The 14,818-nt window shown below is 36.9% G+C and overlaps 1 protein-coding gene across 5 annotated transcripts in view; it reads right to left on the minus strand.

Moving 5' to 3' along the window:
- The window catches only part of FBXW7 (F-box and WD repeat domain containing 7), a 99,004-nt gene that overhangs the window by 52,446 nt on the left and 31,740 nt on the right, over positions 1-14,818 (minus strand). Inside the window, exon 2 of one of the 5 annotated variants that reach the window (XM_033513514.1) lies at positions 1,760-2,381. The exons of 3 other annotated variants lie outside the window; for them this stretch is intronic. In XM_033513514.1, the coding sequence (XP_033369405.1) occupies positions 2,370-2,381 (12 nt within the window). In that variant the 3' untranslated portion in view covers positions 1,760-2,369. Of the gene's footprint in view, positions 1-1,759; positions 2,382-10,445; positions 12,865-14,818 lie in introns of those variants that run through there. One more of the 5 variants, XM_033513512.1, reaches the window with a different exon arrangement.

Raw genomic sequence — 14,818 nt, forward strand, 5'->3', positions numbered from 1 at the left:
GACTGAAAATGCAGTCCTGCTATTGCACTGGTCCTTACAGAGGGAAAAAAACTCCACACGGTTCACATTAAGATCTCCAAAAGTGTCCTTCCTGATTTTTGTTGAGAAATACATGAGTGATGAATTTTGACTTCTTACATCCCTTTTGAAAAAACTTACTGCAATTAAATTGAGCAGTTTTTTGCTTTCCCTAAGTGTAGGTAAAAGAGCATTTGCAGGTCCAAATGTTAATCATCATTTTGAATCTCATAGTATGGAAAAGAACCTTGAAATAACAAATCTGATTGGTGAGGCAGAATCATGAAGCTAGCTCACCACCATCTTCATCAGCCTGAATAGAAGCTGTGTTAGTCCAGTTCTATGAAAAATGACATATTGCACCTAGATTACGGCCAGCTTTGTGAGACATTCTCTCTTAAATCCTGACAAGGAGAGAGACATAATCATCATCATCACCATCATCATCATCTTATTGGTGCCCCTTGCCCATTCCCTCAACATAAAAAGGTTGACCAGCAGCCTATTGAGGGATTACCAGGGAGGATGGCTACCCACAGACCAGGTGTCACCCCAGAATTCAATTTCTGCCTGGTAAACCATGCTGTCTGATGTACATTTCTCATCTGACTTAGAGCACACTCTGCAATAGGAAATTTCTGTCACCAAGTGGAAGGTGACTTTCAGTCTTGGAAATAGCTGAACCCATGACAGCTATTATAAGTTCCTCATCAGATGATGTTTTCAGCTAACCAGAATAAATCTATTAGCCACAGTTTCAAGGCCTCAGTGTCTCCCTGCGTTACAGCCAATGGAGGCTGTACTCTCTCTCTTCCTGGTACACAGTGCCCAAACTCACATGGACCAGAATAAGTGCTTTCTATTATTCACAGCTGACATCCATCATAATAATTTGTCTGTCTGTTTCACAAATGGGGGATATCTTTGTATTTCTCATATTGTCTTCAGAGGGGATAGGGAATTTGTTTCTTTGCAATTCCTATTTTGAATTAAGACCATTTTCAATTCTTTTTTTGACATTATTCTCAGAGAACAACTCATTCCCCGTGGTTTTCTCTTTTAGTGTAGGCCTTCAGGCTGACTTCTTTGACACTGTATATCCACCCCACTTACTAGAAAACATGGTATGCTGAAAAAAATGCTTCCATTTGCTTCAGTTTTCCATTCATACATGTCCAAAACTAATGTAAATCAGGACTTCTTCCCTCCCAGAACCAAATGCAGGATGCAGCAACAGAAGTGACTTCAACAGTCACTAGTCATACGAACAGTAAGAGAATAGTAGATGGGTTGGGATTAAGCTAAAAGACTTCCTGAAGAGACTTCATAGCAACATGCTGTATAATTCCATTCTGAACTTTTACCTAAGATCCTTTGTAACCTGAACATACTTCCAGGGATCACTGAAGATCTGAAGCAAGATAGAAACACAGCACTTATGACTTCTGCACAGCTTTACATAATATATTTACAGGATAACATCCAAGAACTTTACTGAAACCAACTTACATTTGGTGACTCAATGAGTGAAATTGAAGAGAGAGGCACCAATGTAAAACTAGAGAAGGGCATATGTCAAGCAAAGAGCATTGCTGCAAGGCTGGTGAATAAAAGCCACTACCCACCTTCCTTCAGGACTTTTCTGCTGTTGCAGGTATATCTTGCCTTATGGTATTTCCACCTGCCATACACCTTGTTATGCTTGTGTTTCAACAGTACACATGAAGGGCCAACACCACAACAATTTCCTAATTAATTTAATTTGCCTCATTTTTGGGGAAGGTTTCCTAATTAATATTAAACATCAAAAATGTTTCCTCTTGAAGTTTCACTGAGCTCTTGAGTTTAAAGTACAGCTGTTAAAACAGGCTCCAGGGATACAGGATTGATGTCTCCTTTTTTTCTTTTTTTTTTTTTTTTTTAACTGGATAACTTCACTGGTTTGGATGATTTGTCCAAAACTCAACACTGAAGGCTTGTCAGCAAAGTCCTACAAAGCAGAAATACTCCCAACAGAAAAAATGAGCTAAAAGCCTGTCTTTTACTAGGGAAGCAGAAAATCTTTTCACAAAAGCAAAAAACTTCAAGAGGACATTCTCTGTTGTCAGTAACTGACAATTAGGTTCTGCCCACGGGTTGCAAACACAATGAAGCATCCAGTACAGGGGATCTAGGACCCCATCATGACAAAGACAGAACCACAATGTCTCTGAACACTGTGAAGTTTCAGTAATTTCCATCCTTTCTCAGAAAACTGTGTTTGATGTGTTCTCATCGCCTGTCAGTTGCTTCAGATGTTGATTGCTCATTACACTGATTTCTCCACTGTTTCCAGTTCACTGAAGGTTTTATCATGAACTTTCCTGAAACAAATCAGTATAAAATATCTTTAGCAGGATGAGGTTTTGGATGGAGCTTAATTCTATTTCATCCACAGTGGTGTCTGCTTTCCGTCTGCTTATTAGGCAAATTTCTTGTAGCTTTTACTGCATCTGTTACCTTATGGGCACTTTAGATTCTACCACAAACTTTATCACAAAACTCACGTGTAGACAGCATAACAGGCAAAGACAGAGAGCTGGAGATCTCTGAGTCCATTCAAACCTGTGCATCTGTTCCAAGCACCAAACGTTTATTAGCCTCTAGGTAACACATTTTTTCATGCATTATTTTTGAAATAATGTGGAAAATACAAACAATGCACCTATAAAAATGACAATGAAAGAAATTCTGTACATTTTCCAAAATATTTAAGGTAGAAACATACAAAAGGTTTTCAGAGGTAGCTCTCAGACTTTAAAATGTCATTTGCTTTTCACAAATCCAAGTCTTTTGAGATTCCTTGCCACAAAGATGAATCATAGATCTGTGAGATTCTAACTTGTACCACAAATTTAATAACTTTGGATTTAATATGAAAAACTTACCTATGCACTCTGACTTCTTTTACAGCAAAAGCTTAATTATTTACCATCCAAATACTCCCACTGAACTAGTTTGACACATGAACTTAGTTCAAATTAATGTTGAAGTTGCATGATACTTAAAACCATCCAGACTTAGATGATAAAGTTCCGTGTTACCACCTATCCACAGACACAAAAGTACCTAGTACTTCTTCTATGGAAGAACAAACTGCCTCATTAATTTACAGTCGTCTGTCTGAATTATATACTCACACAGCCTTTTGTTCATCTCTGTTCATCAAATCACCTCACAGGAAACCTAAACTGAAGCCACAAGGTTGGGCACAGCACTGAGTGGGGTCCTTACTTCACAGAACTGCCCATTTGTCACCACGCAGCATTTGTACCATGGCTCCCCCATGTTTAGCTATGCCAACAGAAGATGCTGCTGTCCCCACTGCAGAACCAAAGGAACAATAAATACACTTCATGTGAAATTAGCTGGGTTAGTGCAAATCAACCATTTAAATTGGCTAAGCTTTTCTGGCTGATTGCTCCACAGCCAGTGTGGGAGCTCTGCTGGTTCCAGTGAAGCCATAATTGCCACCAAAGGGGCAATAGGAACCTGCCTGGGGGAGACGAAGGTTTCCAGTAGCATGGATTTTAGCCAAGCAAGTGTCTGTCTACAACCTCCAGCATGTGATTTTTAATCAAAGTAGTGATACTAGCACAGGCAATTGCAGGAGGGCCTTTACAGTGACAGCAGCTCTTACATCTGCTCTTCATGCACCACAGACACATGTTCATTTGGCCAGTTAAAGACGTTTAACCTCTGGGCATTCCACCACCTTTCTGCAAGAGGTTACTGACCTTAGAGCTCTGCTGCTCTTTCATCTCCCTCATGCAAAACATTTTCCAGGTAGCTTAAATCACTTTTGATAGCCTTTTAAACTTAACTAACTTTGCCTAAAGCAAGTTAGATCATTTACGGGATCCATTTCCCAGCAAAGCTGAAGGAAGGAAATAACTTCTGGCAGACTACTAGACAGTACTGGAAAAAGAGGGAGAAAGCAGGAAGGTGGGCTGGAGGCAGAGATGTGCAAATAAAGCCTCCAGGAAACACAGCTGGATTCAGAAGAAGGCAGCTGTTCATAACCTCTTCTTGTACTTTTGTATAACTGCATATGAAGACAGATGTGTGAAAGCAAAGTGCTGGAGTTTATAAACTCAGGAGGGAGGGAAACTATCCCTGCTGCAGCAATCACAACAGGGTCTTACTTTGGCCATTACTTTATGTTTTCTGTACTTCAATCCACATCAAAAACTAAAAAAAAAATCTAATAGTTTATATTTGATTTAAAGAGCTTGAACAAGTTGCAGTTAGTGAATTCCCCGCTTTGCTCTTGACAAACACAGAGTGAATGTGCTTCAGATGTGGAAGCTAACCAGTGAACTGTATTTCACTTGCAACTCAAAACTCATATAAAGCGGTGCTTAAATCTTCAATGTCCTCAATGTCATTTTGAATGCGACCACCAACTCATTAAAACAGAATTCCTCATATCACGTTTTCCAAGTGTTACACTATACAGAAGCAATGGAATTTTGCAGCTGAGCAGCACTGTTCTTTAAAATCTCTTGATGTTTTGTAACTATTCTTGAAATAAAACTCTGGTCAATAGTTAAGTAGGTGAGAAGCATCTCAATTTCTTCTCTCAAGAACATAAAAACGTGGTCTAAATTGTACATACATCTGTTAACTGGTCTGGAATAAGAGCTCATCTTCCTACTGCCAGAAACTGGCTTTACACACTGCAGCTGTTTGCTGTACTGCAGGACCAACATCTACAGATACAGCACACCTCTTTATTATCAATAAAGGAAGATCTATGGGTAGTGGCAGAATCTTTCACTATACCAAATAATACAGCTGGGATGGGGGAAGGGGAGGAGACCAAAATATTGTGCTGATAAGGTTACAGGTATACATGGTGTGGTATATATTTTAGGTATACATGAGACCTGCTGGTTCCCACCGAGCAGAAAGGGCAGTGTTGGTAACGAAGGAGGAGTTTGTCTCCAATGGGAAATAAAGAAGTAAAACAAGGGGAAAGAACCCCAAGATTATAGCATCCCATGAAATCAATAGCTCTATTGACTCTATGGTTTTATTGTCCCAGGCTCAATGCTTTGGAAAGCATTCTGTAGCTTTTCCTGGAGGATTAGGACCGAGACAGAGACTGTGCGGGCACTCTGAGAAATGTTAACCCACCAGTGTTTCCATCCTTCATCAGCTGTCAGAGTACTCCATCTGTGTAAGGTGACTGCTTAGTCACCCCTGGGCATCCCAAGGGGCTCAGAGTAATGCCAAAATGCACCAAATTCCAGAAGGAAGCCAGGAATTTGATGATCCTGTTACAAGGGCCATGCACTAGACCCACACAGAGCTGTGCTAGCACATGCCAATTACCTTGTATTTCAGACAGTAAATGATTAACTTACATGTCTAAATGCAGAACACCTGTTCCCAGCTTGCACTTAGCTTCATAATTTCCTGCTTCCACTGCAGGCCTGGAAGAACAGTCCCAGGGCCCTAAAGCTTGTTCTCCCTTCTCAGCTACAGCAATAGAGCCAGTAGAAGATGTACAAGCTCTAGACACAAACTTTGTTCAATTATCTCTTCAAATCACCTCAGCCAGTACAGTGCTACTCATTCTGCTAGCAAGAGAATAAATTTCCATGTGTTTGTAAAGGGTTGGCTTCTGGCAAAGGTTTATATAATTATACATAATGCAAAGTTCAGTCACAACATCAAAAGGAAAATTATTTTTCCTTCCATGAGGTCTGGGATTTTACCGTTTGTTCACTCATTTGTTTTGGCAACAGCCCTGATAATGAACACAGTATATACAATCCTATGTTTTTTTTTAAAAACCCACAAACCAAATCAGGAGATGCTGAAGGAAATGAACCGTAAAGTGGGGGCAGCAGGATAGTATCTAACATTTTTGCAAACAATCCATTTGTCACTTTCATGGACCTGGGTTAATTAATATTCTATAAAGGTCTTCCAAAAGCTGAATACCTCTCAAGCTCTGAATTCATGGGGCTGACCTTAGACTTTCTCAGAATGATTTTTAATGCAGTCTGTTATCAGCAAAACCCGTTTAAACACATGCCCCATCTGCCAGAACCCCATTTGCAAAAGAGCTTCTTATACTTGCAGACAGTAAAGCTTCTGCCTGCTTCCCTCTCTCCTCTAAATACCAGCTGTATGGTAATGAGCACAAACAGCTGAAAAATACTGCACAGTAACAAAGCTGGTACGAAGCGGGCAGAACAACGCATCCACTCAATGAGGCAGTTGTAGCATGAATTTAGCAGATTAGCTATTGAACAGAGGTGGGGGGAGGTTTGGAAAAAATGTAAAGGGTCTACACAGATAGCAAGAAAATGAAAAGAGACCAAAGGGGCACAGGCGACCAAAGAAAAGCCCAAATTCTAAAGTACTTTTGTTGAAAGTGCATGAACCAATTCTTCAAATTTTCTAAGGCTTACTCGTCCTGTACTAATGATATGCCAAATGCTATTCTGATCATTTGCAAGTTCAGTTAGTTTTTAAAGGAGGCAACTTGTTAATGAAAGTTTTCCATTCATTAACAAATCTCTTCATTGGCCAGGGGTGGGGGAAGTCCTTAAACACAGGAACACGCTCTCCTACTTCAGTCTCTGGTACTTTCAGCATGTGTGACCAACAAGAAACATATTATCTATTAACTTTTTGCATAATAGCCCTCTCAGTCTATCCATTTTTTGAAGACATTTTTTAAATGCCGACAACATTCACGCTACCTTCCAGACACTGACAAGCTTTTTAAGTACTGAGCATAGAAGACACTTGCTTTTAAGAAAATTTGTGTGTAACTGCATTCTGCTGACATGCATACAAGGCACACAGTTGAGTATTTGTTTATACAACTAGCTAATTTGATATACACTGTTTGCATAAAGTCTTAAAACAGCACATGCACTTTTGCACTTGAAATTACACACATCTATCTACTGGCAGATGTGAAGGATGCAGGCAGTTTTGATACATAAAGCTGATGTGAAAATACAGGACTTTTTTTCTTGTTTGCAATTCCCCAACAGTATCTAGTGTGTTACTGCTGCTTTTGAAGAATTGGAGCCTAACACTTTTGAAGGAAAACATGGGAAAAGTGGTGTATTGACACTGGACAAGCAAGTGCTCTATCAAAAGTTTGATGCAGAGTGTTTGGTGGCTTTAAATTCCTAATTAAAAAGCCTTACTGTTACAATCTCTCAACATCCTAACAATTTGTCTTCAGCGAAAAGTCTAGTAAGATGTTTTTCAAAGATTCATCCACTAAGACATACTGCAATAAAAATACTATATTGTTTCTAAAAGTAATGAAGAGTGAAATCTTCTATCTGGGCAAAAATGTATACTTATTTCACACTGAAGCTCCTAAGAAAGCAAACAACCTTTCAAAAGTTAAACAGAACAAATCATCTATGTTACTGGCTTCTTTTCACTGGTGATCACAGAATAAACAAAAACAAGAAGAGAAAGCAATTTTCTCAGGGCATGAAAGAGCTTGTCATGCAGCTATACAATGGTACTCACATATATTTTTATTACTTGTATCTATCATAACCTTGTAATAAATAGAAGAAAAAAACCCCACTATTGAAATTCACTGGAAGTCCCTACCTAATTTCAAATTTTAATGTAAGTCAAATCTATTGAATTTAGGTTAAAGAACATGTACTTTGATCTTTCCTGGAGAATTCTAGCACACATTAAAAATATTTTTCATCTTTTAAGCACCTTAAAGAACTCATAAAAACCTGATCAAAAGAAAAAACAAGTAACAGACATATTCAACAGAGATGAATAAAATGTTAGCTAATGATTAATTAATCATAAATGATTTACTGGCTGGAAAAGTGTCCATATTCATTTTATATACTTATTATTAGTCATTATAATTATCAGTGATTCCCATAATTTTCTGTACTTAAAACTTAGCACAAATATCACTCAGTTCTTATTTTAATTCTGCTCTCTGAATTGTTTAATATGCACCAGGATGAAAGCTGTTAGCTTAAAAACGCTAAGCAAATTAAAGAGGTTTAGTATGAGAGAAGGTACAATACTTGATCCGATGCAGAAATTAACTGCCAGAATTACTTTTGTTCTTTCCAGAGACATCTATTTCTTCAGCTCACAGCACTCCAGGAGGAAAGAACATGATACTACAGAAGGGCTATTTGCTGTGTCACTAACCCAGGTATGCCTTGGTATCTTCAAAGGAGCCTGAGCTGCTCAGTATCATTATTTAAGCTTTTCAGACTGCAGTCCTGGGGAACTAAAGCAGCACAAATGAACAAGGAAAGCCTCACTTATTCTAGAAGATTTAAACTGGAACTGTGAAAGATTTTTTTTTTTCATGTTTCATATAAAATTTTCTAAAACTCTGTATTTTATGACTTAGAAACAAAACTAAACATTAACAGAAACAAACCTGAAGTTGTCTATGAAACCAAACAACCTAACAGAAAATATTCAAAAACATGGAAGAGGAAGTTTGTCACTGAAACTGGTGCTGAAACTAGTCAGTCATTTTTAAAATTTAACCTCAAAATCTTCATTATTCTAACATTTGGACAGAACACCAACTACAACAACCAAAATCCAGAAGACTGGATTGAATGCTGGTTCTGTTGAGAAAACAGCAACATGAGAAATAATCACAGATTCACAGAATGGTCTGAGGTGGAAAGGACTTCAAAAATCATCTGGTTCCAACACCCTTGCCACACACAGGGTGCCACCCACAGGATCAGGTTGCTCAAAGCTCTATCCAGACCAGCCTGTAACACTTCTCAGGATGGTGCCTTCAAAACTCCTTTGGAAAACCTACTTCAGTGTCCCACCACCCTCACAGTGAAGAATTTCTTCTTTTTATCTTTTCTTCCTTGTATCTGAGGATTATACCTATACTCATTGTTGCAGAGAATACATCCCAAGATTAGGACCCTTCTCTTTGCAATGGTGGTTTCAAAGACAGAATTCCTCCTTTGGATACCCTTATTCTACTGGGTAAAAAAATATCAGGCATCCTCAATATTTCAGTTCTGCAGGATGTCAATTAATTCATATAGAATGTGCCATTCACGAGGAATAAGTACTTCAAATATACTTTAGCACTCAAAGTGAAAAAACCAACCAAACAAAAATCACATCCAAGTTGCTTTGTTGATACCCTTTTATATTTCAAGTCTAGCTGCGCTTTGCCAGCACCTGTCCATAATCTTCATGTGCTTTTACCATGTGGAAGCCTTTAAACACTAACAGTCTTAAAAAAATACTGAATAATATCTACATTCATGAGTATAAACAGTGTCAAGGAGAAAATGGTGACTCATTTTAAACAACAATGTTCTTAACTGTATTGACATTTCTAGCACATTTCTTTAACTTAAAAGAATTATTATACTTTCTTACAAGAAATGTACATGTACACAACTGATGAAACAATCACATTTTAAACATGATATTCCACAAAAGATTGAAAAGATGAACACAGAAGAAAATTTATCAACAGCACTACACTGCCCCTTCATGTCCACTACAGAAACAACACCACAAGCTGCATGATGTAAAAAAAAAAATGTAAAAAAAAAAATCACTGAATATTAATGCCAATTATGTTAAACTACACATTTCCTATATTTTTCTATAGTATAGCCCCTTTCTCCCCCAATAAAAATACACATACAAAATCAAACTCTTACTCTAGTGGGAAAACCACCTGTTTTCCCCTTGATATGCAGACTCAGACTTTCCCATTTTAAGAAGGTATAAATTTTCCACCTTGATTACACAGTGGATGAGAATTGATGAACAAAATCAATTCATATAACATTTCTCTGGAAAGAAAAAAACATACTAAAATGGATATACTTAGCCATGACACAGTTTTATCTGAGAATGGAACAACAAAGCTTTTACCAGAATCAACTCTTAATGGCATGAGAAATTATTTATGAGTATCTAAGCTACTTCATACATCTTATAAATTCCCTTAACTTTTAAAATAATACAGTTTTTTCCCCCCAAGCATCCTGTTTCTTCTAATTTAAAATTCAATTGCTATTTTGCTTGTCATTTAATGCTAAATATGTTGTACTGATAGATATATGGGTTTTTATTTTTGGTAATATTAGCTAGAATGTCAGTCAGGCACTTCTGATTGAATAAAAAAAAGGTGTCCCATATCTCCATGAGGAAAATCTCTCAGTGTATCATTAGCACATGCATTCTGAAACCTCTCTCAAGCCAAGACAAGAACTTGTTGTTCCTCCTACAGTATGACAAATTAGCATAAATGAAGTACAAGATGACAAGGACCTTACTCAAGAGCACTATGATCCAAAATTATATTTTTCACTATTAAGGAAAAAGGGTACACAATGAGACCACAAACCAAACCATTACATTTCAGAGGCCAAATATATTTTTTCTTAAAGAAGCAGAGTGGTAAAATTAGCAATTTCAAAAAAAATTATGCTCAAATTACTTTTTGTGCCAAAAATGTTCATATGGTACATATAATCAGCATAGTCTTACATGGAAAAAGTGCCTTACAGAACTCTTTAGCTTATAAAATACCCGAAACGTAATCTGTCCATTACATTGGTATGGTAAATCTAAATAAACAATGTATCAGAGTTCTTACTTCTACATGCCCTTTATTAAATCTATGGGATTTAATAAACATTTTAGACCATGCTTTAGTTCACAAGAACATCACAAATGTTTCTCTTGGTGAGGATAAGAAACCCTCCTTGTTTAACAGAGTCTGATCATAATTTAATTTTCTCATGGGCTAAACCCATGTTGACCAGGCTATTCAAGTTACTTGCATACAAGCAAAACCTTTTCAAGAAGGAAGAGAAAAATTAAGTTGGCCAATCAATAGTTGTGAAAAAGGGTGTAAAGCATTTCTCTGAATTATGTGTTTTGGAAGTTTATGCAGAGAAATTTCAAACCTGCATAAATTCAAAATGCAGCAATTTGCATGCTTCAAAAAATGGTGAGAATGATGCTTAAAGATGATTTCCTGTTTTTTGAACTTACAGCATCCCCCATCAGATTTTACTACATTATTATTGCTGTGTCTTTGTGAGTTTACACATATACCATGCAGCTTTAAAAGGACTTCTTACACCGCTTTTTAACCAAGGTCAGAGTACAGCATCCCCTTGCTAACAAACTGCTGCAATAATTAGTTTCTAATTAAAAAAAAAATGATAAATAATGGGATGCTAGGTATAGCAAAAAAAAACATTTTCCCATAGCCATAAAGATAATATCCAAAGAATTCTCTAGTAACAGTGGGGAAACAAAATTCAAGCTTTCTCTTCTGACTACATGCAAGTAGAAACAAGGGGACTTAAAAGGCAAGTTTGAAGTTGCTTCATAATAAATCTTGAAAAGTAGTTACTACAGTGACACTATCTAGGCCATTATGTATTTTATGTATTTTATTTTCTCCTCTGGTTACATTTTTTTTACACAAGTGTCTCTCACCACATCATCTTTCCCTTAAAACACATTCTGAGCTATGAAGTAAAGCTGGATTTCAAGGGAACCACCATGACCTCTTCATGGGTTTTTCCTCTATGAAAGAGGTTGTGACAACCAATTTCAGTATTGGGTTAATGGAAAGTTTTTTGATTAAGAACAGGGATTGTATTTCTATCCTACTAATGGCACCTAGAGGTTGGACCTCTCTAAGTGCAAATAATCCAGCTTTGACTCTGCAAGCAAGGCATAAAACAAGATTCAAAAAAGGCACCATGGCATAGTTTGCCTGTCCACTTGGTGTCAGGTTTTCTGTATAAGAAATGAATGCATTCTGAAGTCATGATATATTCTTTTTCAAGAATGCATTCCTGTTGGAGAGACTTCACTGTGTAATGCACAATGTCACTTGTAAAACTGATGTAAAGTTCTTGTCAACTGGGACTATCACCCTGGGAGTACTAAAAAAATACTCTGATACCTTCTACCACTATGAAGATATTCTATTCTGCTGACATGCATATACAGAAACAGACACATTTTTAGCAGTACAGCTCTGGCTGCTTGGTGCTATAGCAACTCATTTTTCTGTTCCACCTTTTGTCAGTCTCATTTTCTGTATATCTCATGTCATTTGTAGCTAACCAAGCAATGCTGCATCTACAGCACAAGCCTGGGACTGGAGTGGCACTGCATGGCTTCTTCCACCCTGTGATAACTACAATATTGCTAAACAGCCTCTGAAATTTGAAGCATCGCCAGAGAAGCAGAAAATGCCATTTCCTTCAAGCAACCACTGTAAAGACACTAAATCACTGCACTAAGACCACAGAAGTGCAGCTCAGGTTGCATCTGTAGAAGTCAAATCTCTCCAATTATTTAGAGTAATCTACCAAATGCTGCTGACCATTTTAAATTTTACTTTCAGGTGAGAGTCAGATTTAGAGACTTCTGTATTTTTATGAATATAAACATGGCCGTAAATTGAAGCACAAATGTTCTTTTTCATAAATGAAGAAAGAAAACACATTTTACACTTTAAATGTAGTGGCGATCTCTCATCTGCTTTTGTCTTGATGCTAGACACATTCTGGACCAGGGATGAGTATGAACATCCCACATGTCCAGTTCTTGAAACAGTCTATTACCTCAGAGACCTCCAACTTCTAACTTGCTGCAATCAGACATGTGGCCAGCATTCAACACTAGTATTTTTTCCATTTCAGTTTAACAGAAAAAATCCAGTCCTGTTTTCCAAGTCAAACAAGGAAAGACAGTCTTTCTTAGCAGCAGCTGTTTCCAGGTTTGGAGACTATGACAGCAGCCCTAAAGTGAAAGAAACAGGGAAAAGAAGGGCATAAGGCAAAATTACCTTAGTTTCCAGATTTGGTTATGAAGCTACTGCTCACAATTATATCTTGGTTCTTGTCTCCCCTCTTGTGCATACACAACAGAAAATGTACACAGAAGATAAGCTGGGAGAATTTTTTATTTCATCATGTTCAAGACAAGTTTTTTGCCATTTAGTATTTTTCCTATTAAAAATGAGCTCTTTATATATAAAAAAAAAATCTGATTACTTTAAAGCCAGAAGATAATACAAATAAAAAATAATATTTTAAAAAAACCCAAAAAACCAAAAACTTAAGGTCTTTTCTATTGGATAATAGTAGCAAATTTACCAAATTGTCTATTTGTGAAAACTGTTAATGAAGGCACACCTAAAAGAGGCCAGATAAAACCTTTGTGTTTGATATGGTTTTTGATATGTCTGTGACAGATACACCTAATCCAGGACAGAGTCTTATGAAACAGCACTGATGCTACTTATTGGCAAGAAGCTAGAAGGAAATCTTGAAACTCTCCCTGAAAGAAGAGCATCTGTATCTGTGTATGTATTCTGAGGACTATTATTAAGTAGTATTAGATAACGAGATGCTGTAACTCCGCAGTTCTGAATGGAAGAAGAAAGGAAACAATTGCCTACCAGCTATAATATTGTGTGCCACAGAATGAAAATTATACATTGTATTTTGTATTTTAAAAATAGACCTTGAAGTTCACAAACACTGTCAAAGGAATTCAGAAGTTCAGAAAGGTTTTTAGCATATTTCTTAGTAGCAACTGACATTCTTTTAGAAATACAAAGATGGTTGCATATATTAGGTATTTAATAGGGCAACATCTTTGCAATCCATGTCATTACATGTTTTGGAATGCCATATCCAATATCTGGCACACTGATCCTTCAAAAACAACATATGTTTTATGTCCTCTCTACTGGAATGCTCTCCTAGTAAGCTTAAAAAGAAAAAGGAAAAAAAAAGGCAATTCGTTACGTTTTTAACAGTTTAGTCTCAAGACACCAAATTCATTCCCCATATGTTCACATACCATCAAAACATGAACTATTTCTCAAAACCCTGTACAGAAGTTAAAACTCTTAGTAAAGACAGATCAAAAGATAGACAAAAAAAAAAGTGTGTGTCCCATGTTGCCTCACAGCAAGGAACTGCTTGCATGAAAATGCACAAACAGGTGTCTTGACTTCATGGTTGTGAAAAAAGAAGAAAAACTCTAAGATACAGGCAATCTGAAATTAAAATTGAAGTGGAAAATAGTTTAAACTACATTCAAAACTACTACATAATGTACTTTATTTTTCAATAATTGTCACATGTTTCACTCTGCTGAGGTTTAATTTGTGTCAATATAAGTACATTTGTAATAAGGATTCTATTTACCTTCTTCTGAATACATTAATATACAAATAATGCACATTATGCACACGGTTGTTACACTAGGTAAAAAAAAAAGAAGACATTTTTGTGTTTATATCACAAAGATTAGTTACTTCAGAGAGGCCACAAAAAGGTTTTTTGCTCACTAACATTGTTCATGCTTAAGTGATGCAAATTTGAATTACAAATCTTAAAATCACCAAGAAAATACAAGGCCTGAGGGCCAATTACTGAATTACATGTTTCAATTTTTCTATCAACATACATACACAAAAGACAGAATATGCTGAGAGCAAAGAAATACAGATGTTTCTTGAAAGATTAGTTTATTAGACTTGAAGCACCTATTATGACTGGGTAACTATGTATAACCTCGGGGGGGCATAAATTGTCTACTGAAACCCAAAGAATAAACTGAAAATTTTAGCAATTATGAATTCGTACGGTCTCTGTGTCCACTGCAAGGGGCTGCCAATGCTACTTGTTTCTATAAATCAGGCCCCACAAGGCAGTAAGACACTCCAGAGGTGCAAATGATG

The sequence above is a fragment of the Parus major genome, chromosome 4 (genome assembly GCF_001522545.3).
Source record: "Parus major isolate Abel chromosome 4, Parus_major1.1, whole genome shotgun sequence".
In the NCBI taxonomy this organism is placed as follows: domain Eukaryota; kingdom Metazoa; phylum Chordata; class Aves; order Passeriformes; family Paridae; genus Parus; species Parus major.